At 34.9% G+C, this 24604-nt stretch overlaps 1 protein-coding gene across 2 annotated transcripts in view; it reads left to right on the top strand.

Moving 5' to 3' along the window:
* Gbeta5 (guanine nucleotide-binding protein subunit beta-5) overlaps positions 1-24604 on the top strand; it is a 111146-nt gene that overhangs the window by 32219 nt on the left and 54323 nt on the right. For both annotated transcript variants that reach the window (XM_090377181.1, XM_090377182.1), the window contains 2 exons: positions 7725-7766; positions 10865-10941. In XM_090377181.1, the coding sequence (XP_090233307.1) occupies positions 7725-7766; positions 10865-10941 (119 nt within the window). The remainder of the gene's footprint in view (positions 1-7724; positions 7767-10864; positions 10942-24604) is intronic.

The following is a 24604-nucleotide window of genomic DNA, read 5'->3' as shown; positions in this document are numbered from 1 at the left end:
TTCCTCGATTGCCACATGGCCTTCAAAGATTTTCCGTATAGGTCTCATTAGTTCTTGGGTGGGAATAGACTTTTCCACATCAAAAATTATTAGAGGGCCCTCTATCTTTGGGTGCTTCTGCTGTCAGTCAAAGATTTTTAACCTCTGTGTAGTCTTTAATTACAGTAGAACCCGGATAAAAAATTCCTGCACAAGAAGTTTTCCCCTGTATGGTTTCCTAATTCTCAATTTAAACTCTATATATTGTAATGTATTATTTTCTCATGTAAGAAGTTTCTCGAGTAAAAAGCTTTCCCGCATATAAAGTACATGATAAAGAATACACAGTGTATTATTATTATTGATGTTTTCCCACTTAATACGTTTTTTTAAATATAGAACTACTTTATTTTTATATTAAGAAATATTAATCAATATAAACATTTTGATATAATGGAAGTGACATAGAAGTGACATATTGCAATTGTAAAACAATGAAAAAAACCGAAAAGTTCAAAATTCCTTTGTTAGATGCAATGCATTATTTAGCAGCATCATGGGATACAGTGAGTCCTACTGTTATAAATAAATTCCTTTAAAAAAGGCTGGGTTCTATAATGATATAGAAGAAAATGTTGATAGTGTTGAAAAACAGTAAGGGATTCCTTTTGATGAATGGGATTTCCTACAGAGTAATTCAGGATTTACAGTAAATTTTTATGATTATGTTGCTCTAGACAATGTTATCGCATGTGAATTGCAAAGTATTGACAATATTTGCAATGAAGATCAAAACATGACTGATAGTGAGTCTGAAAAGGATGAGCCTGCTGTACCAACATTCCGAGATGCAGTGATTGGCTTCTCTTCACTGCAACAATTCATTCATAGTGTCCTGATGTTCCTGAGTCGGTGTTAAAATGTGTTAGGGAAATTGATTTATTCTGTATGAAGGTCTTCCCAAAATATTTGAAGCAGTCTTCTCTGGAGAGTTACTTGAAAAAAATTATAAAATTTTTTAGTTTTTCTTTTTTTTTTTGTACTACTTGTAATTGATTTTTATCATTCTCATTACTTTTCTTCTCATTACATCCCTTTTAATTTTGAAAAGTAATTTTGAAAACTTATTAAATCATGACTAATAAATATTGTTTTGCATTAAATGACAATTTTTATTCTCAATAGTACCCCTACAATTCACATGATTAGTTTTTTTGCCACAGAAATGAGTTTTAGTAAGGTAAGCTTCAAATTAAAATTCTTTCCATAATTCTTTTCACATGTTTATGTGCTTGTCTGAAGTACAGTATTTGGTAATGAGTTTAATGAACAGAATGTTAAGCAATTAGAAATCCCCAGTTTAAAAATGTTTCCCATAGATAGAGTAAAATATTTATAAATTCTAAAATAGTGCTTAAACTATGTATGTGTATCTTTTCATTTTTATTTGTGTAGTTAATATTTCATACACTTAGATCATTTTCCCTTCTAAGACGTTTTCCCTCGTAAGAGGTTCTAAACCTTCACTCCCTTGGAAAACTTCTTAATAAGATTCTACTCTATTTGCGCATCTTTCTCTGTTGCGGTTTCTGTGAGAACCCCGTGTTCTTGATTTTAGTGATTCATTTTAACCTGTTTAAAGTGAGGCTGCAGTTTTATAACGATGTTTTTAACTTCCTCACTATTCTGTAAAATGCTTTGTTGTTACTATTGTAGATTATTGTGGACATAGAGCGAAATGGAGACAGAATAAATAATGACAAGTGTAATATTAATTGGAAAACACACATATATTAAATTAGATACATACAAAAGTTTTACAGTTAGTTTAACTTCTGTTCCGGGTAAAATAATGGAGTCACTGGTTAAAGATGCATTGCAGGATCATCTAGACAAGATTGCAACAATAATTCAGACACAGCATGGGTTTGTTAAGGGAAAGTCTTGTCTGACAAATTTGATAGGATATTATGATGTGGTTACAAAGGAACTCGATGCAAAAAATAATTTTGATATCATATATTTGGATTTCAGGAAAGCTTTTGACACTGTTGCGCATGGAAGACTATTGTACAAATTGGAGCAGAATGGTATTAAGGGTAAGTTGCTACAATGGATAAAAGGATGGTTGAGTGGGAAAAGACAGAGGGTAGTAATTAATGGATGCTGCTCTTCGTGGACTAATGTTATTAGTGGAGTCCCACAGGGTTCGGTGTTGGGCCCTCTGTTGTTTTGTATATTTATCAATGATATTGATGAAGGTATATCAGGCTTAGTGTCGAAGTTTGCAGATGATACAAAGGTTGGCAGGGTTGTTAATGACAGTAATGGCAGTGTGCTACTGCAACAGGATCTAGATAATTTGGGCAGATGGGCTAAGAAGTGGCAACTGAAGTTTAACCTTGACAAATGCAAAGTACTGCATATGGGTAGAAGTAACCCCAGAGAAACGTACCAACTGTGTGGTACTAAACTTAAGGTGGTAGAAAATGAAAAAGACCTGGGAGTAATTGTGCAGTCAGATATGAAATTTTCTGAGCAATGCAGACAGGCTGCCAGGGCAGGTCATGGGGTTTTGTCAATGATATATATAGGAATTTTGCTAGCAGGGAAAAGGAGATGATTGTCCCTCTGTATAAGGCAATGGTCAGGCCACACCTTGAGTACTGCGTACAGGTCTGGAGGCCTCATTTTAGGAAGGATCTAGATTTCCTTGAGCATGTACAGAGAGGGGAATGAAGGGATCCACTTACCAAGAGAGGCCTAAGTTCTGCAAATTGCAGTTGCTGGAGATTAGGCACCTGCGTGGTGATTGATTGAGGTGTATAAGGCCTTGAATGGGTTGAGCACGCTGAATTCTGGTGGGATCCTTCCACTTGTTTAGATTATGAACCTAAGGGGGGCATAAATTCAAATTAAGAAAAGACAGATGTAGAATAGATGTGCGGAAATTTGCCTTTAGCCAGCTGGTGGTTAATTGCTGGAACAAACTTCCATCTGTCATTGTGGAAGTTGATAGGTTAAATAAATTTAAGGAGGAACTGGACAGGCATTTGGAGGGAATGGTGTGTTTTTTTTTTTTTTTTTTTATAAGCTCATACACTTGCTTTCTTGCATCACATGCCACTACTACTACTGCTTTCGGTTAGTTTGTTAACTTTCATGAGTCAAACTGACAGTTAAGAGTGTGGAACATGAGGGTGTGATGTGATGGTTAATTGTTGGATGTCGAAGCCTGTGGCTGTGACGCATGTGAACTTTGCCAACGTTTGTCATTCATCAAAATGGCCGTGACTGCACTAGCTGGTACATTGGGGAAACTGGGAGCCGGCTCGGAAAACATCTTTCGGAACACGAAAGAGCCATCCGTTTAGGGGACATAGAACACTCAGCCATTGCCGAACATTTCTGGTCAAAATCAATGTCGTGATTGTAGATAGGTCTCACCACTACTACCAGCGACATGCCTGGTTGGAGTCGTTGAACATCACATGCTCTAATACCTCAGTCAGCAGGAGCAGTGGATGTCGTGTCCACCCTATCATTGAAGCAGCCATTTTGATGAATGACAAATGTTAGCAACGTTCACGTGTCACAGCCCCAGGCTTCAACATCCAACAATTAACCATCACATCACGCAGTTCATATACATGACTGGTAGTACACGCCCTCATGTTCCACACTCTTAACTGTCAGTTTGACTGATGAAAGTTAACAAACTAACCGAAAGCTTTTGTATGTATCTAATTTAATATACGTGTTTTCCAATTAATATTAAACTTGTCATTATTTATTCTGTCTCCATTTCACTCTGTGTCTGCAATAATCCACAATAATAATGACGAATCCAGAGTGCACAGGCCTCTTTAATCATATACTTTGTTGTTGTGGTCTAATAATCACAATTTTGTTGTCATTGTTTTTTTGGGCACTGTGGACCCTGTTGGATTATCTTTCTTGTGTATGTGTTTGAGGGGGGGATTTAGTACTTGAGGGGTGAGTCCTAAATAACTGCATGTAGGATTGGTTACTCTGCTTTTGGAAATTTTCTTTTTCCTTAGTGGTGAGTTCTAATTTATCTTGCAGGACCTGATTCTCAATGTGCAGGTCGGACACTGTCCATTCCAGTTCATTCCACTATCCTACTACAGTCTGTCCTCGTATAGCACGATAGTTGTGTTCCTAGAAACCCTCGTGCAATGCAAAATCGTGCAATATAAACAACAGGCCCTATGGGAAAAGTGGGGTTAGGTGCCGATCACCCAAGATTGAACACATTTGGAATCAAAACATTACCAAACACAATAAATAATCGGGTAATTTTAATCGTTATAAAATACTTACGTATTTTATAACGATTAAAATACGTAATAAAAATAATATTATATTTTTTTATTATAATATAATAAATAATAAAAAATATTTATTTTTTATTTAGATAATAAAAATTTATTAATAAAATAGTAAAAAAAATATTATATTAAATAAAATAGTCGTAATAAAATACGTATTTTATAATACGTAAGTATAAATTATAATACGTAAGTCGTAATAAAATGCTTACGTATTTAATTACGACTATTACGTAATAAAATATTGCTAATGATTTTGCTTCTGTCGTAAGCAAACTTGTTTTTTGTTTGATTTTCTATCCAAACAGATGACAGCCGTTCCATCTCTTCCAATTCTTTGTGTCTTAATCTAATGGATTTTAATTACACTTTGAGTTGTTCCCGCTATGAAAGTTGTTTTTATTTTCTCTGCATTCTTTCTAATTCTCGGCGTTGCGTCATTTCGGCCTGTAGCATGGGCAATATCACATGGTCTTTCATTTTGCTCAAAGCGTTTCACAATTTCATATTTTTTCTCTATCGACAGAGGCGGACTGGCCATAAGCCTTACTCGGGAAATCCCGGTGGGCCGGAGGCCGGTGTGATTTTGGCCATAAACCGTAGTATGAGGCCACTATAAATTTTCCCGGGTAAGAATTTTTGACCCAGTCCGCCTCTGTTTATTGATATTGCTTTTTTTTTTCTCTCTGAATCTGCAGTGTCTTCGCCAGGACGCTTCCTTTTCACACCTTTTAAGTATTTTACTCATTTTTTAGGGAATAAAGCGCAATTACAAAACGAGGAGGCACGCTTGATACACATAAACAAAGCTGCGTCCGTGTAGCAACTGAATAAACAACACCGTAAAGGCCGAGATGCACTATTAACACCCCACATTTTACTAAAGCACATTTCTGGGGGTTACTACCATAAAACAATAAAAACAATTCCCAGTTGCGTTTCTGCTAGTGGAATCTGTTATAAACTGGTAGTAAACTCGATCTAATTGCATTTGTGATAATACAGATAGCTGGAATTGTGTGGGTTTTTACGTTATTATGGTGAAATGTGTTTCCCCTTCACTGATATAAAAAACATAAATACATTTTCAGAATCTTCTCTTCATTCCTATCGTGTTGCGTTCGGTTGGGGTGATTCTGCGTTCGACTGCCATTTCTTGTTAACACAAAGGCGAATCGTGCATAAGCGAATTTGGTTCGTGTTATATAAGATAACGTTCTCCTATTTATAAATCGTGTATGATCGAATTCGTGTAATGTAAACACGTGTTATACGAGGACCGACTGTATTTGCACTCGGATAGCAGATGTAATCTGCTGAACTGTGATGGCATAAGTGTGTTTGTACTATCACATGTTTGTAGTATTAAGTGGAATTTTTGGTGCCACTTGTTTAGCCTGACTAGGATTAACAGCCTTCAATAACTTCTAGGTTTCTGTATCTTGCATTTTACCACCTTCACTCCCGTGTGAGGAAGTTATTGGTGATCACAAGAATGATCTGGTGGTTTTGCATGCCTTCTTTTCGATGTGGAGCCCTATTTTGAGTTCATCTGGTGTGTTTCTGAGGAGGGACAGTAGGTTAAAAATACTTGCCATTTCAGAATCTATCATTTAAAAGTTGTTGGCTTGTAGCTTTAGACATTAAATTCTAGATCAAATGGGGAATCTGTTGATACCCAATTTGTACAGTTGTGCCTATTATTACCTAAGGTAGAGCATGTTTCAAGTACAAGGGGGTGAAAGTAGGGGACAGAACTATTGCATAAAAATAAATTGTTTATAAACCAAAAGCACTTTGAAGGTCACAAACCCACTTAAGCTAAGAAATAAATCCTTAATGTAAATTTTTCTAGCAACATCAAGCCTCAAAAGGCCAGGCAGAAGCAGCAAATTGACAGAAATGTGTTCGATAGCAGTAATGCTATCTGTGCCTGTACAACAGTTATGGCATTGACCATTGTCTTTGTCATAGCAATAGCATAGTGACAAACAATAATTTACAAACCAAAACCAACCAAAAACAACAAAATTATCTTTGCTTGATTCACCCTCAAAACCTACATCAGGTGGAACTAAAATCAGAATCCATTGTACACTTTTTACCTGCAAAAATCACTAAAGGAAGGAGTGCAATTTGAGTGTAGCCACATGCTTGAAAACTAAGATGGCACTTCCGCCTGTAGTGCAGATGTCTCTCTTATGGGCCACTCAGTGTATTACAGTAAAACTGGAAAACCTTCCTGTGGTAAAGGACAAGTACTCAGAAGTTGCTGTCTAGGTGATTGCTGCTTCTGGGTAGCCAAGAGGCAAGCAGAACACAATGCTCACCATTTACACAAACTAACACTAATCACATGCCTCTCCTTTTTTTACAGGCAAATCACAGTGACATGAGGCAGAGTTGAACTGATATTCTAGGTGCTGCCCTTACAAAAAATTCCTACAAACATACATGTCCTTTCTGTACATATTGTGCTCCTCATGTTCAAATTCTGTATTCCTTATGTCTGAGTGACACTGCGTCTCCGATATGCCTATGGTGTCTGCTTTTGATGACTTAATGAGTACTTCACATTCATCAAATTTATTTACTATGTTCCTAGCATTAATGTACATGCACCTGTTCTTACTCTTGGCTACCCCAACACAATCCATGTATTTACTTGTTCCATGGTGAAATCCACAGGGCTTGAAATCCTCAACACCTTGCTTTCCAGGCTATTGCATGTTCCAATAGTAGCAGTGACACTGCCTCGATAGCATCAGCAAATATTCTTCTACTGCTTCTATTTAAGTGTATCACATCCTTGTAGTGATTGCTGTCACTGCTGCTTCATCATTACATATATCAGAATGGCCAAATGTTTGACATAGATGGTTTCTAAACCACATATATGAAACCATTAGCCATTGTGAACTGCCCACATCAAATATGTAACAGTGAAATAGCAATGACAGCAGTTACTGATAAGTGCTAGGAAACATCTGATTTCCTTCTTAATAATTTCTGGCTGGAAATAAACAGATATTTAGATTTAATGTAGGTTCAAAATGCTTCATTCCTCTCTTTTAATATGTTTACATTATCTATAAACCATTCCGCTTGAGCAACACCAAGAAGAATTAATTTATTATACAATTACTATAGGCTTTTATATATCAGTGTTGGTATGAACTTATATATATAAAGCATATAAATACATGTTGCAAAGACACAAAATCTTCAATTTCCACAAAAAATATTGACAGTTGAGAAAAACTAGCGACACCATTAGATTTGCACACACAAAATATATATAAGAGACAGTTAAATATAATCTTTTTTGTTACATAACGTTATTAGAGAATGTGTAGAAGTAAATTTATAGGTTGTATTTTGTTTTATTTTCAGGATGGTAAGATGATAATATGGGATGCCTTTACAACAAACAAGGTATGGAATTGATAATTTATGATAATGGATGAATTGGCAATTTTGTAAATGAGAAAGCATTCATCACACTGTATTAAATATTACTTTTGTTGAAATCTCCCATCCCCCTCTTACTGGACAGATATTCTAGACTGACTGTGTAGAATAAGCTTAACTTTATCCTCTGTAATTACTATCTATATTGTGCAGTGAACCCACATGAAATTATCACTATTGCAGAGAAAGAATTGTAGAATAGTAGAGGTAATCAAGTCCTTTGATGATGCAGCTAATGGGTTTGAGTTTTACAGGCAGAGCCTTTTTGAACAATCTTTCTTTTTTCATTTTCTCCCTCTTTTACCCTTTTCCCCCCTCCATTCTTTTCCTACTCATTTGCAGTTTTGAATTATTGAATCTCATTCCTTCCTGGCTTACCTGTATGGAAGTAGTCTATTTGTTTAAATAATTATTTCTGGTGGCATTTCTTTAGAGGATGGCATTTTTGAAATGGCTTTCCCCTTTAAAGTTTCTGATGTTTACAGAATAAGTCTCTTTGATTCTAGTCATGTTTAATCATGATTTCAGTTCATGCACAAAAAACATCTTAGGTATGTTAATGCTTTGCAGTATACTGTACTTTTAAACAATTTTGTGTCTATATTTTAATATAAAATGTTCATTTTGTCAGTGAAATTTAATTTCCAGTTTTGTGTGGGCTTTATAAAAATCTGTTTCTCTCCTTTTTTTTTTTTTTTTGTGAATAACTCCTGCTTTTTGCAAAAAAGCTTGTTTTGGCCCAATCTCCTATTTTCGTCCTGCTTACAGTTCCTCCAGCTTTTTGAAAATGAAAAGTTGGCAGCTATAAAAACATAGAAGGAGGCAGCTCTGCTATTGTTGGGTTATGTCACCTGTTGTAGAATACCTTCAGTACTGCTGTGTGAACCACCATTCATGGCACTACAGACATAAAGTTATTCTATTTCTGTCCACATGTTGCACACATTAAGTGAACATATCAGTTGCAGCTGGTGATTGCATTACTGATATTTTTAATAACAATCAGTTTTTCAGTACTGAAATACCAAATACTAATATTTCTGTATTTAAATAAAAGTCTAAAAGTAATATTTATAAATATTTCATAAATTTTTTATGTAATTTTTTGATTGATTTCATCATATCTATAGATAATGTTTTGTCATAAGCAAATTCATTACATTTTTCTAATTTTTGGTATGTGACAATTTCACATATTAAATTTAAATAAATGGTTTTGAGCCTTATGGGTCTAATTTTTATTCATGTACCTGTGCTTTATAGATCTAGTTATTACAGGGAATATATTTATACCAGTATGTTGGAGAGAATATATTTTTATTATACAAAATATATGTGGCTTGTGAGTAGGTACCAGAGGTACAATGTTGCTTCTCAGTGTTTTGAAGATGGATGCCTCTGTTGTAACCAATGTCTTTGACATCATCCTATAGAAAGAAGTTTAATGGGATTAGGTCTGGTGATTGAGTAGGCCATTCAGTGATATTATCTCAACCTATTCATTTCTTGGAAAAATGAACAATCAGGAACTCTCCCTGATTGTTAGTGAATGGGAACTCTGTCCTTGATAAATGAAGTGGTGCATGTTAAGACTTTTGCTGCTCCAAATGCAATGTTTCACCTTTTGATTTTTTCCACAAATTAGAGACTGCTCTAAGAAGTAGCAGTCTTAGAAATTTTCTAAAAAAGTAGTGGTCTCATGTACTGTGGATCTGGTGAACCTAATTTCTTACTTGGTATGATGAATTCCTGGGACTGGGAATAAAATACTCCCCAAACCTGTCACATGCACTATGGAAATTAGATGTTTTCTGCTACTGTAGATTGTCTTCAGCAAAGTTCCTGTTGCTAACAGTTACTTATGTCACTTCAGAATGTGATGAATTGCCCTTGCATTTTGCGACTAGGCACCTGCAAGGTGATCTGATTGAGGTGTATAAGGCCTTGAATGGGTTGAGCACTCTGAATTCTGATGGGATTCTTCCGCTTGCTCAGATTACAAACCTGAGGGGGCGTAAATTCAAATCGAGGAAAGACAGTTGTAGAATAGATGTGCGGAAATTTTCCTTTAGCCAGCAGGTAGTTGATTGCTGGAACAAACGTCCATCTGTTGTTGTGGAAGTTGATAGGTTAAATAAATTGAAGGAGGAACTGGACAAACATTTTTAGAGGGAATGAATGTGTGAAATTGTTTTTTTTTTTTTTTTTTGGCTGATGCTACATAAGCTCATATGCTTGCTTTCTTGCATCACATGCCTCTACTACTACCATTACTGATTTGGATCTGTGCACAAGAAGGAAAACAAATATGAAGTAATGATGATCCAATTGAAAAACAGGTAGTGCCTATCATTATCAGAAATCATGTATTCTGCATTTTTGATCCTATTAGCTCAAGTTTAGTCTCACATACTGATGAATGCAATAATACCCTGTATAAGTTATTAGATATTCATTTTAAGATAATTGATACAAGGGCATATAGAGATGGAGGTAATTTCTGTTTTAAGCATTTTCATGAAGTGATTCAAATAGATTCACATTATTAATTTTATTTTGCGTAATGTCATGCAAAATTGCTTTATGAAGTAGTTTGTTATTTGGTTTTTAGGAGCATTAGCAACTAAGGCCATATTGCTCCAGGGATATGCGGTGGTCATTCACTGACCTTTCCGCATCCTCCGTATTTGGTGGTGACGGGCTCAAACCCCGGTTTAATCAAGAAGCGTGTGCTACGCACTGCTGCTCCTTCCCACCTGGCTACGGAGGCGCACCTTATGAAGTAGTGAAACTTTTCATAGATCATTAAGTTTTGTAAACAGACTTTGTTTTTTTTATTAAAAGTTATATGATTTGTTTTTGTAAACATATTTACAGTGAATAAATGTAAATACAATTATTTTCTGTAGTATTTTTTCCCTACTAAAATATTTACTCATGTTATCGGAAGATTATAACACTGCAATGCATTGATTAATTTGGAAGAATATCATATTCTGTAGTTAGTCATTCACACTTCATACTCTGGTCGCTTCATAGTACCATTGCATTTATTTTTTAAGGAACATGCAGTTACAATGCCAACTACTTGGGTAATGGCATGTGCTTATGCACCTTCTGGGAACATGGTGGCATGTGGGTAAGTGTTTTTGCTTTAATACTAGTATAGAGGTAAGTACATAATATCTTTAAGCATTTTTTACTCGTTTTCTTTTTAAGTTGTCACTTATAGAATTCAAGGTTTTGTGATGTGATGACACATGCACGCACGCACGCTAAAGCCCATGACTGCTGAATACTGTGCTGTTTCTTGTATTCTGTCTATCTTGTGAACTCCTCTGACTGTTTGGTCGTCCCGGAGTATAAACAGAAAATTTATAAATGAAAGTCCCTCACAAATATTGGACATTATTTAAAAAAAAAAAAAGAAGAAAGTAAGCCAGATTGACACCAAAATTTTAGAATGTCTTTTGGTTCCTGAGAATGTTTTAGGCCCTATTTTCTGTATATGGCAAAATCTCTCTAAAGCAGACACCATTAGGTTGGAAGAGTGTCCACAATAGGGAGATGTCTTCTTTTCAGCAGCCAGTGTAACCAGTTTCAATAATTCATAAAAATGAAATTCACTGTAACTGGTTGCCTTCTGAGTTTTTTATAATTATCATTGTACATATATATTTTAATTAATTAATTTTTAATAAATAACACATACAGTGGACCCCCACTTTATGATTGGTTCACTGTATGATCAAATCACTTTACAATGGACTCTCCATAATAAAATATTATTCACTATACGTAAGTATAGTAAATGGTATTTAGTAAGCGCCAGTCATTGTGATCACTTTTGTGAATTGAATTTTAGTTCTATTAAATGACGATTCTAATAAGCGAAAATAGGAGAAATATTATCCACAGGCTATAAAATTAAAGATATAAATCAGAAATTTACACTTTATTACCTTACCAATTAACAAAATTAAATGATATGGGAAAATTGGAAGAATATTTTCCACAGATTAGCAAAATAAAAATAAATTATGCTTATGTACATATCTTATTAATACTGTAATATGTATACATACTAACTAATTGATATTTCTGTTCATTGATATTTTTTTTGAGTTGTAAAATTTAAAAGAGTAAAAAAGATAAGAAATCAATAACAAAGAACATGGCACACACAAATTGTAACACGATACGCACAAGTGAGATATGGAGTAACAAGTTTGTGAAGGTTAAAAAATAGGAATGAAGAGAAGATTCTGAAAATTTATCTTTTTTTATATGGCTGAAGATTCCATGGAAGGGAAAACACACTTTACCATAATAAAGTAAAAATCCACAGAATTCTAGCTATCGGTATTATTACAAATGCAATAAGATCAAATTTACTCCATTTATAATAGATTGCACTAACAGAAAAGCCCAATAAACTGAAAACTGCAAATTGATTTTATGGTAGTGACCTCCAGAAATGTGCTTTAGAAAATATCACAAAGGCATTCAAAATTGATTCTTATAACTGAACGTATGATGACAATGAAAGTGTAATTTTAATGATTTGAATTGGTTTTTTTGAAATTTGATATAAAGTGGCTGATTCTACTAACCAGTAATCATGTTAACCGGAATCTATTTATTTCTCTTTACAATGGACTTATAATTGTCTCTGACTGGACCACATGATCCTTCCTTTCAGTCAATAGCAGCGTTTGTAAATGTGTTTTGGTTTTGCATCCTTTAATTGAATTGATTTTTTTTGTGTTGTGCTTATTTGACATAAATTTACTGTATTGAATTTGTGTATGTACAATATTGTGTAAACTGATAATATGGCCCCTAAAGGGCACAGTAAGGAGAAAATTTCAACTTCTGAGGCATTGGAACAAATCACCAAAAACCAATGTGTTATTGGGTTCACATTACAATATTTTCACGATACGATGGTGTCTCCGGAACGGATTAATATCTTAAAGCGGGGTCCACTGTATTTTTGTAAATATATAATTAACTTTTAGAATGGGGTTGTTTAAAGCATTTAATTTTAATTATGAATAATTAGATCACTTACTAGTTTTAGTTGATATTTATAGTTTTTGCTTGCATAAATATTTTTAATATAATAGGATACATCCCCCCCCCCCTTAATTGATTGAAACAAGAAATTTCATTTCTTAAAAAATTAGCATGCAGTCAGTGTAATGCATGGCTAGCATATCATATAGATTTCCCTGGGTTTTGTGTAAAAGTCCTAGAACCAGCTCCAGCTCCACTCCATCCTCATTGATTTTGGTTACCACCTCAGCCAGGATGCTTGCACAAATGGCATCCTTTATAAATTTTCTGTACCATTGCAGAATTGCAGGTTGTGTCAGTGGCATCTTTTTAAACTATGTTCAAAATTGATGCATAACAGCAGACTATAACTTTAAACTAAAATACAGTTGCACCTTCTTTGGGTTGGTAAATTCTGCCATGATTACAATTTTGCAGCTATCTACTGCAGAGCACACTTTTCTGGTTGAGGAATAAAAAACTTGGAGATATCCTCTGTCTTGAGAGTGTTTCAATTTGTATCATGTGTCCTTTTATGTAATCCAGAATATGTAATGCATCATTATTCATAATCTTGAGCTGAAAACCTTTGCACATAATATTTCACAAATTTACACCAGAAGCATATAGACACAGGATTTTGACTTGAGCCCTCTAGCCTTAATTTGGATCTTGTCTTTCTCTTTTCTAAATGTAAAATCCCTGGCTCTTGGCTGTGACATATCGTCTTATTGTACTGCAGTAAATTTTTATTTATTAATTTTTAAATTCTAGAAATAGCATCTCTCAGTTTGGCAATTTTTTATTGCCTTGCTAACTGATGTGCAACAGTGAAGCTGCATTGGACAGCCCAAATAAATCTAATAAACATTCCTTATCAGTAGTTTATCGTATTAACTGCATATTGTGCCATTTGCTCTGTGAGTAAACAGTGGCCATCTCAGGTCTAATTAGTATTATTGCAATGACCTTGACCTTCACATTCCTTCGTTGCAAATGCTGTTGACTAATGAAAATGCTTGTGTGTGTCAGTTACCTGTTAAAGTTTCCTGTATAGGGAGGTTAAAAATAACAAAAGGATGCCAATTGCAGTGTCTGCATCCATATTCATGCATATTAGAGCATGTACATATTGTAGAGTTGTCTAACATAGTTTCTAGTACTTCTGGTTGGGACTCAAGTCTGAGTGTCCATGACAAGAGGTGTCCCTTTTAGAGAGGTGTCTATTAAGGGAGGTTTTACTGTATTTGGAACAGTCACTGAAATTCATTCCAAAATTTCAGAACTTATTTTGAATGTTCTTAATAACTTTTTACTAAATTTTATGTAGGTAGTTTAATGTGTTCCACCATTGCTGTATCTAATCTCCCTTTGAGAATAATGCTAATATTGCTTAAAGCTTCATAATACCTGTGAAACTCGCCTGCTTTTGCTTTAATTATTTATATTGCAGTTAAAAGGATTAAAATATGTGAGAGTGACTGGTCTGAAACAGTGCATTTTGAACCATGTAGGATATCATCAGCTGGAGTAAATGGAGAAATGTATGTGAAAGAATGAAATAATATGAAGGCATTACTATCTTATGAATATATTGAAGAGAGGTTAACAAGTTGACTGACACATCTATATTCTGTTAGGCTACTTTTGTCACAAGAGCATCTATTTTGTGTAATTTGTAGTCACTGCAAAGTTTAATTAATATTACAACATTATCAATATTTGGTTTTTTGATTAAAAGCCAGATGTGTGGACTGTGTGTTCTGCGTTGTAGTAATTGCTGTTTTAAACTATAATTTTGGTAGTGTACTCTGGTATCAGAAGTGGAACTTCCATAATGGGGGGGGGGGAGATAAAACTGATGTATTAGGCATTACAATTTTACTGATGCTCAGTAAGACAATATTGTTCATGTCACATATAGGGTAATTATAATTTTTATGCCTATTAAAACAAGAACCTAATTTAGAATGTGATAAATTTTTTCATCATGCATCATAATTTCTTTAAATCTTATATATTCCTTAAAACAATGAATGATTACAATTTGATACCTGTTAATGGCTGTGAAAGTTTAATGATTTGGTAGGGTTCCAAATCATACAAAACAAAAGAAATTTTCAAAAACCCTTCATACAGTATGACCATAAATAAATCAGACTAAATTTGTTGTCTTCTACAAAATTTGGTTGAATATATTTCAGAATGTCACTTTCACAGGCATTCTGAAATGTTTTATAATGCATTAACAATATTTAATCCAATGCTACTGCCAGCATCATTAGCATAAATGTATGTTTTATTGATATCACAAATATGAATGATAATTTTTTTCTTTGAACAAAGAGTTAAAATCACATTTTGTAGTTGGGGAAAAGTAAAATAATTTAGATGTTACACCAAGTGTATGAGAATAAAATTGTATATAGAGCTTTTTGACTTTTTTAAAAAGCAAGGGGAAAAATAGCATTCAAGTGGCAGGGATGAATGAAGTGAATGTTCAAACAGCTTACAAGACCAAAGAAGTTTTCACTAAATGGGTAAGGTATTTGGTTCATGCAGATCCATAACTTTACACATACTTTACTGTTAAATAGTTAGATTTAGTTAAAGAAACAGTTGGATTTATTTTAATTAACACTTGAACTTCAGGAAAGTTAATCAATATGGCATTATGAATCTTTATTTAAGGACAAAAATAGCAAAGAATTGAAATTTGTTTACATCTTTTCCAACATAGTTGGGAAGAGGACAGTAATCATTTTTTTGAAAAATATAACTGGTGGTAAAACCTGGGTGTTTTGTTGCAACATGGAAACAAGTGTCAGTTATCAGTGGAAATTTTAATCACTGAAAATCAAGAAAGCATTCAAATCAAAATAAAAAGTAAAAGTAATTTTGATTTTTTGCTTTGCAATTTTTGGCATGTTCATTCCTAATTCACCAATATCCAAATAGTCAATCAAGTTTGTTATTTGTAAATTTTGTAATTTTTAAGGAAGTTGATGTAGTATTCAATTTTAGTATTAGTAGTGACAAAATATACATCATTATATGTCATTATATATCATTCTATAAAATAAAAAATAAATATAAAATAAAATATATATAAAATAAAAAAATATTTTATTTTTTTCTCGAAAAAAAAAAATATAAAAGAAAATAAAAAGCACTATCCAGTTAATTTGCCCATCTCTTCTAATAAGTTGTCTAATCCTTTAAATTTATTCAAACTACACACTTCCACAAAACCAAATGGAAGTTTATTCTAACAATTAATTACTTTTTGGATCTTAGGTCTCAGCTAAATGGATTCTTCACACCAATAGTCTGCAGTGCTCATATCCCTACACTATCTTATGTATTACAGAACTTAATTTAACAGACTACAAGTATTATATTTCTAACACACAGGTATAAAGACAATACATGTTTTCTGAAACTGCTAAATTAGTGTGAATCACTTCTGACTTAAATATATATTGTGCATACTTTGCATATTAATTTGAGACACATTTTTAAACAAAATTTATATTGAAACACACACACACACACACACACACACACACACACACACACACACACACACACACACACACACACACACACACACACACACACACACACACAAACTGTGAACATATTGCATGGTTCTGTTTGATCTATTCAGAAGTGAGCATATTGCACTGTTTGATCTATTCAGAAGTGAACATATTGCACTGTTTGATCTATTCAGAAGTGTCACTGCAGAGTGACATATCAAGTGAATTAGGATATATATCCCTACATATTTTAATATATAATATTAAAACTAATGTAAACCACTGCACAACCTATCTCATTGAGAAGCCACAAAATGGCAATGGTTTACAAAAGCACAAAGTATTTTGATGGTAGACAATTTGGTTGCGAATGGTAAACAAAATTTTGTTTGGCATATTCTCTGAATTGTCTTTATCTACTATAAACCATTGCCATTTTGTGGCTTCTTGATGAGATAGGTTGTGCAGTGGTTTACATTAGTTTTAATATTACATATTAAAATATGGAGGGATATTTATCCTAATTCACTTGACCTTTATATGTCACTCTGTAGTGACACTTCTGAACCATGCAATATGTTCACAGTTTTTGAACAAAAACTTCTGTTTCTGACATCCAGTATTTGTAATTAATTGTTTATCTGAAAGCCAACAGGTGACAATACCTGTCCCTAAAGTTTTATTTGTTTGATTCTACATGATCACAGTACACAGCCCATTGAATTTTGGGATTGTGTACAGTTGAGTGTAGGTTATTAGTGACAAATATGGTGCCCAAATATAATCAAGTGCAGCACCCTAAAGCAGTGGTTCTCAATTTGTGGTCCGTGGACCCATTGGTATCCCGCCTGCTTGTTGTATGTGGTCTGCAGCAGTGACAAATTTTATTGATATAATAAACAAGTAATATGTAAAGCAGATTTACGAGATGGAGCCTAATTGGACCCGTTTGATCTATTAAGAACTGTTATTTTTGAATAATTGGGCAAGCTCTTACCATTTTGTATCCAATTTTTTTTTTTAACCGTGGTTTGTTCATCTTATGATTGTAATGTAACCAGTCTGCCTGGGTCTAGATGACCAAGAAAAGTAGATCTGAAGGGAAACTAGTAGACCGGCATTTGTAAAATTTCTTAGTGGTTTTTCACTCTGGTTAGTAATATTATGTAGTCCGAAAATCCTAAATTTAACAATTGCAGTAGTTATTTTGTAAAAAAACTACATTCATTTGATTTTGTTTCCTTCTTTTTTTGGGTTGTTGATCCAGTTTTTGGAAGTGTATAATGGAGTTCCCAATAAAAAATTTTCCTTGGAATTTTGTTATTAGGTCAAATACAGTAAGCCCCTGATATTAGAATCAGATACAGTAAGCCCCTGATATTAGAATCAGATGATATCAGAATAATTAGAAGAGGCATGATATTAGCATCAGCTGCTTTATAGAATCGAATATCAAAGAACCGATTCAAATAAATAAAATGCACTACACTTGCATTGTTTATTAGAATCACATTTTTGGTTATAAGAATCAATCTTGAATTCCTCTGTGATATTTTTTAAAGCACATTTCTGGAGGTCACATTTCTAGAACTCAACCATAAAATGAGCTAGAGCTCAAAAAAATGGCCGAATAAACCAAAAACTGCAAAATGTTTTTGGTTTATTGGGCCGTTTTGTTTGTACAATCTATTATAAACAGGTAGTAAACTCGGTCTTATTGCATTTGTGATAATACTGATAGCTGGAATTCTGTATGTTTTTATGTTATTATAATGAAATGTGTTTCCTCTTCACTGATATCTGCTCTTCATTCCTATATCTAAACTTCATAAACTTTTTACTCCTTATCTCATTTGTGCATGTTGTGTTAGTTCCAATTTGTGCGTGCCATGTGCTTTGTTATTGAGTGACGCTTATCTTTTTTACTGTTTTAAATTTTACTACCCAAAAAAATGTCAGTGAACAGAAAGAGTGAATTTGAGTGTAAAAGATAAGTTAAGAATTATCAAAACATATGACAAATTAAACTTAAGCAATATGTCTTAAGGGAAGTAGCAGTAAAATTAGGAGTGCCTTAGCCATCTTTATCAAAATTATTAAAATCACGTCACACATTAAACACTAATGTGATAAGTGAAACCAAAAAAAAGAATCATGAAGGGAAATGCCAAACAGTGGATGAAGCTCTGTTTGTTTGGTTCAAACAGGCCAGCTCATTTCATGTACCAATCAACTGTAGCGTTCTTCAAAGAGCCAATGATTTTGCTGAAAAACTACACAGAGAGTTTAAGGCAATGGATGAATGGCTGACAAGATGGAAGGAGAGGCATGATATTGTTTACAAAAAACTTGATGGAGAAAAACAGGATTCCAATGGCTCTGCAACTGACAACTGGTTGAAAACTCGTTGGCAAACTGTGTTAAGCACTTATAATCATGAAGGCATTTTTAATACATTTGAAACAGGGTTGCACTACAGGGCTACCTTAAACAATTGCATGATTTTTAAAAAATCCCTCTGCTTCTGCAGGAAAGAAGATCAAAGACAGAATTACAGTTATTTTAACATGCAACATGATGGGAACAATCAAGATGAAGCCTTTAGTTATAGGCAAGAATAAATTGCCTAGATATTTTAAAGGAGTAAAACAGCTGCCTGTTGAATATGCCAGTAATGCGATGCTTGGATGACAGCTTCTTTATTTGAAATGGAATTTCAATTTTTCCCCCCTTTTTTTTTAAATGTAAACCCCAAACACGAGAGTTATTAGAACCTAAAGTACTTAGTACCGTGCTTGGGTTGGAGGTTGAGAAGACAAAAGAACATATTTGTTGACATTGGACTTGAACTTCTGTAGACTGTAATTTTCAGGAAATACGTATGAAGGAAGGTTGTTCCAGAAAATGGCAGTTGAATGAATAAACGAGAAAGATGAAAAGTTGGTTCTGTGAGTTTGAAGTTGGACAGTAAATGGATGTTGGCTGGTGGCGGCATGTGTTCAGACTGTTTTGAAAGAGAGAGTGGCAATTATAGAAGCCAATTCAGAAGAACAGTGCCCAGAAGAGGCATGCAGCAGAAACAGAGAGACAGTGAGTGGAGAGACTCTGTTAGAGGTGAATCATTAATTAACCTAACTGCCCCCTTCTGAATGGAATCAAGAAGCCTGAGAGAGGTTTTGGGGGCACCACCCACAGATGTGGGAACAATATTCAATAGCAGGGCAGATTTGCGATTTATACAGAGTGAGCAGCTGTTTGGAAGAAAAGTAACGCTGACAGCGAAAGAGAAAACCAAGTTTTTTAGATGCGGAAGCAATATTTGTAATGTGCTTGTGCCAAGAGCGATTAGAACTCAGGGTAATCCCCAAAAGAGATAAATCATTTTGCCTAGAAATCGGAGTGTCACTAAAGATAAGCATAGGAACAGAAGAATCCTTTTTGCGAGATATAAGACAAGACTGAGTTTTAGAAAGGTTGAAATCAACTAAGTTGTCATTGCCCCACTGGAGAATTACCTGAAGATTGGCATTTAAGGAATTGGTAGCAGATTTTTGAGAAGTTGAAGCTGATTGAGCAGGGCAAGGTTTTTCAAAATGGAAAGTAGAATGCAATGCACTATCATCAGCAAAACTATCGATAGGATTTCCAGTCAATGGAAGAAGGTCATTAATATACAAGAGGAAAAGAGGGGGGGAAAGAACTGAACCTTGGGGGACACCGGCATTAGTGGAGAAGTTAGAAGACAGAGAGCCATCTACCATCACCCTCAGTGAGCGATCAGAGAGAAAACTGGATAACCAATTACTAAAAACAGTTGGCAAACCATAAGATGGAAGCTTGTTTAGAAGACCTTTATGCCAAACACGATTGAAAGCCTTTGAGATGTCAAGAGCAACTACTTGTGTTTCACTGAACCTTTCCATTGAATTAGTCCATAAATGGGTAACATAAGCCAGAATATCACCAGTGGATCGACACTGACGGAATCCATACTGGCCGATCGTTGATCAGATGGAAGGTTTCTAGGTAGTTTAAGAGTTGGCGGTTAATTGATTTCTCCATTACTTTAGAAAGAGTAGAAGTAATTGCAATGGGACGATAATTGGATGGGAGGGATTTGTCACCCTTTTTTAGGAACTGGCTGGATATGAGCAAATTTCCAAGCAGAAGGAAAAACTCCTTTGGAATAAGAAAGTGAAAAAAGGTGGCAGAGAATAGGAGTAAGTTCAGGAGCACAGGTTTTGAGAACAAGTGGAGAAATACCATTGGGACCTGGAGCTTTCTTAGGTATCAGTATTCGTCAAAATCGTTCTGACATCCTTTTAACGGAAGACCACAGGAGGCATTTGAATGGAGCATGTTGGGAATGGTGGGAGGTGTTTTACCAATATTATTAATACATGAGTTGGAAGAAAAATGGGATGCTAGCAGGTCAGCTTTATCCTTGGCTGAAGTGACAACAGAACCATCTGCTTTGGACAGAGGTGGGAGCAGAGATGGGCAAAAGTTGCAGTTAATAGCTTTGGCAAGAGACCAGAATACTCGGCTACCATTAGGACAAGAAGCAAGTTTTCTACTCTTAGCTTGTTCAAACTCTAGTTTGGACTGATTAATAACTGCTTTACAATTGTTGCGAGCTTTGGTGTAGGCAGAAAATGAAACTGAAGAATTAGATACAAGCCAATTACGATATACAATATTCTTCTCTTGCACAGCCTTAGTACAGTTATTGGAAAACCAAGGTTTAGATAAAGGACGAGATTTTAAAGTGGAGTGTGGAATAAAGGATTCCATTCCTGCAAGAATAATTACACTGACATGATCTGAGCAAACATTGACATCAGAAGTTTTGAAACAGTAATCCGACCAAGGAAAAGAAGAAAAGAAATCTCGCAGGTCATCCCATTTTGCATTCTTGTAATGCCAAACAACACGAGATTGGGAATAGCCATGAGATAAAGGCTCCGTTGGAGAAGAGACAGTCACCAAGTTGTGATCTGAAGTGCCTAAAGTACCTCTCACTTCAACCATGTACTTAGAAGGGTTGTTTGTGAGAAAAAGATCAAGTGTGTTGGCTGTATGATTAGGATTGTCTGGTATTCTTGTAGGTAAATGAACAATCTGTGCAAGGTCATTAGTAATTGCAAAAGCCTCAGCATCTCGACCAGCTGGGTTGGTGTGACTACAAAATGGAAGCCAGCTGGAATTGTGAACATTAAAATCACCAAGGAAAATTACCTCACTGTTAGGAAAGTTGGACTGGAGAAAGTCAAGTTGCAAAGAGAGGAAGTCAAAGAGCTCCAAGTGATTAGTGGAGTTGGGAGAATGGTAGAGACAACAGATGAATTTTACACAATGAGGTAGAGAGATTTTAAGCCAGAGGAGATTTCCAATTGCCAAGTCTCTGACAGGGAATATCAGAACCGACATATGCACAAGTACCACCTTTGAGGCGAAAGGAATCATACAGCGAATAATTTGGGCATCTGAGATGAGCAGTAGTTGAATCAACCAATAACTGAGATTCTGTCAGAAAAAGTACATGGGGTCTGGCAGACTGCAAGTGGAAATGGACATCGTTGAGATTGGAATTGAGACTACGTATATTTGTGAAATGAATTAGGAAGTGTTTGGGAGGGTTAGATCTTTTCTCAGATAAGCTTGCTCTATTAGTTTGAGGATTCATGGTGTATTCATTAGTAAGAAAAAGTGGGTGGGACATGCTATATGAAGTAATGAAATTTTTGGATGTGGCGTACACATGGTAATAATATACCTAGATCCTTGACATAACGTGGCCTCAACAATGCTCCCCGCATACACACTACTCGGACTCCCTCCAGTCACTATCTGGCAGAGTAGAGGTAGCAAGATTATACACTAGCTGATCCGGAAGCCTCCTAGAGAGTTACCAATAGGTTTGGTCTGGTGTACTAACTAGCGGCCAGCCTGCGAACACCGTTTTAGAGCTGTACCCTCGAAATGTAAGGAATATTGGATCTCGCCACCATGTTCATCATAACCTCAAAAGTCATCAATCATGCTGCATGATGGAAGAGATGGGGAAGGGTTGACTGGAACTTAGCTCTAGAGACTAAACATGGGTTCCACCACTTCAAGCCTCCAATAAGCAAAGTGGTGCTATTGCACCGGTTGATGAGAGTCATCTACCACCTAGTACTGCCTGGTAACATTCCTCCCTGTGGAGTGGAAAGCCACACCTCGACCGCTGCTTACGTTGGTTCACACCTGGGTGGTCACCCACAATGTACTTGTGCATGGAGGTTATGCCCAGGATTACTAACAGTCCCACCATTGTGAAGGTGCAAGCAGAGGATTTGGTTGTCACAGACCGTCCAGACTTCACCGAAATTGAGTTCACTTGTCTTGAGTATCACCCGAATATCAGTTCCATCAGCGTTTTACTCCCAGGTAGCAAGTACTGCTTGTCTGGCATATCTGAGAGAATGTCTGTGACAACGTCAAGGACCAGTTGGATAAGAAAAACAAAAAAATTGCACTGGTGTTGGACAACTGCCTAGCTCATCCAAAGTTGACTTTCAAAAACATTGAATTAGTTTATCTAACTTCGTATACCACATCACTCTTTCAACCTTTTGAGCCAACCTCTTGAACCAACCCAAGCACGGTACTAAGTACTATAGGTTCTAATACCTCTCGTGTTTGGGGTTCACATAAAAAAAAAAAAAAAAAAAAAAACTTGAGCAGGGAATAATAAAAACCTTTAAGACCTTTAACAGATCAGATATGAGGCAAAGAATCATTGTCTATAGATGATGGTTTGGGAACATTATCCAGTATCGTAAAGCAGATAACTGTTTTAGATGTACTTCATATGACAGTGAGTGCCTGGAATGAAGTTTCCGAAACCTGCGTTAGCAACTGTTTCAAAAAAATGTGGATTTAATATTCATGATTTTCAACTAAGTCGTGATACTGATCATGTTGTAAAGCCTGAAGACATGGATGAACAGGATTTTAACGATTGGGTGGATATGGATGGTGATCTACAAGTTACTACAGGTTTAACAGATGAAGAAATGACCCAGTCTGTTACTGATAATTTCGCCGAGGAGAATGAAGATGAACCCAAACAAAGTGCAGTTACAAAACCACTGAAGCTATAGCTGTCTAGCTGTCCTGAGGAGAGCATTGGAAGAAACTGGTATAAGTGATTGTGAATATAGACTGTTATACAATATTGAAAAATCTATAAATACACTTTGCAGTGATAATTTAAAACAATCTAAAATAAGTGACTATTTTAAATTATAATCATTTTACAAAGTGTTACGTTTAATTGATATGTACATTAATTAAGCTATGTACGCAAATATAAATTTATTTTTATTTTTTAACCTTGGAATATATTTTCTTTCGATCTTCACGTATCATTTAATTCATAATAAACTTTTGGTAATAAAGTGTCAGTTTGTGGTTTATACTGTATCTTTATTTTTATTGCCTGTGGATTCGTCGATATTTGCATATTAGAATCACCATTTATTAGAATCAAAATTCAGTTTGCAAGCATGAGCACTATAACTGGCAATTATTATATATACAAAAGAAAGATTTTATAACCATACAAATTAAAAAAAAAAAACAGTTCATGAATAATTGCATTTTTCTTTTGTGCGCAAGGTAAGATGGATGGTATGGTCTTCAGTTTGGCATCAGTTTTTATCAGTTCAATAAACCATTGCTAATAGATAAATTTCCTTGAACTTTTGCCTGTAGATGCAATACTATGGAAGAAAGAACATTAAAAAAAATAATAATAAAATAAAAAGATTGTTGTTGAGAAGTATCCACTTTTGCTCTGTGTGCAAATCAAAACAAACCTTTTAAATGAAAGTGATCGGTTTGGTAAGAGCTTTTTGGAAATTTGTGACATAGCATTCAGTAGAGAAATTTTCTGTGTTAGCAACTGTTTCAAAAAATGTGGATTTAATATTCATGATGGTTAACTAAGTCGTGATACTGATCATGTTGAAAAGCCTGAAGACATGGATGAACAGGATTTTAACGATTGGGTGGATATAGATGGTGATCTACAAGTTACTACAGGTTTAACAGATGAAGAAATGACCCAGTCTGTTACAGTATCGATTACAAAAAAAAAACAATTAATTGTGAGTAACATGTACTCCTTTATTAATTATTATTATTATTATTCAG

Source organism: Mastigoproctus giganteus, chromosome 7, assembly GCF_048544385.1.
Source record: "Mastigoproctus giganteus isolate SK-2022 chromosome 7, ASM4854438v1, whole genome shotgun sequence".
NCBI classification, from domain to species: Eukaryota; Metazoa; Arthropoda; class Arachnida; order Uropygi; family Thelyphonidae; genus Mastigoproctus; species Mastigoproctus giganteus.
The sequence above is the reverse complement of the archived record's forward strand: the minus strand, read 5'-3'. Positions and strand labels throughout refer to the sequence as shown.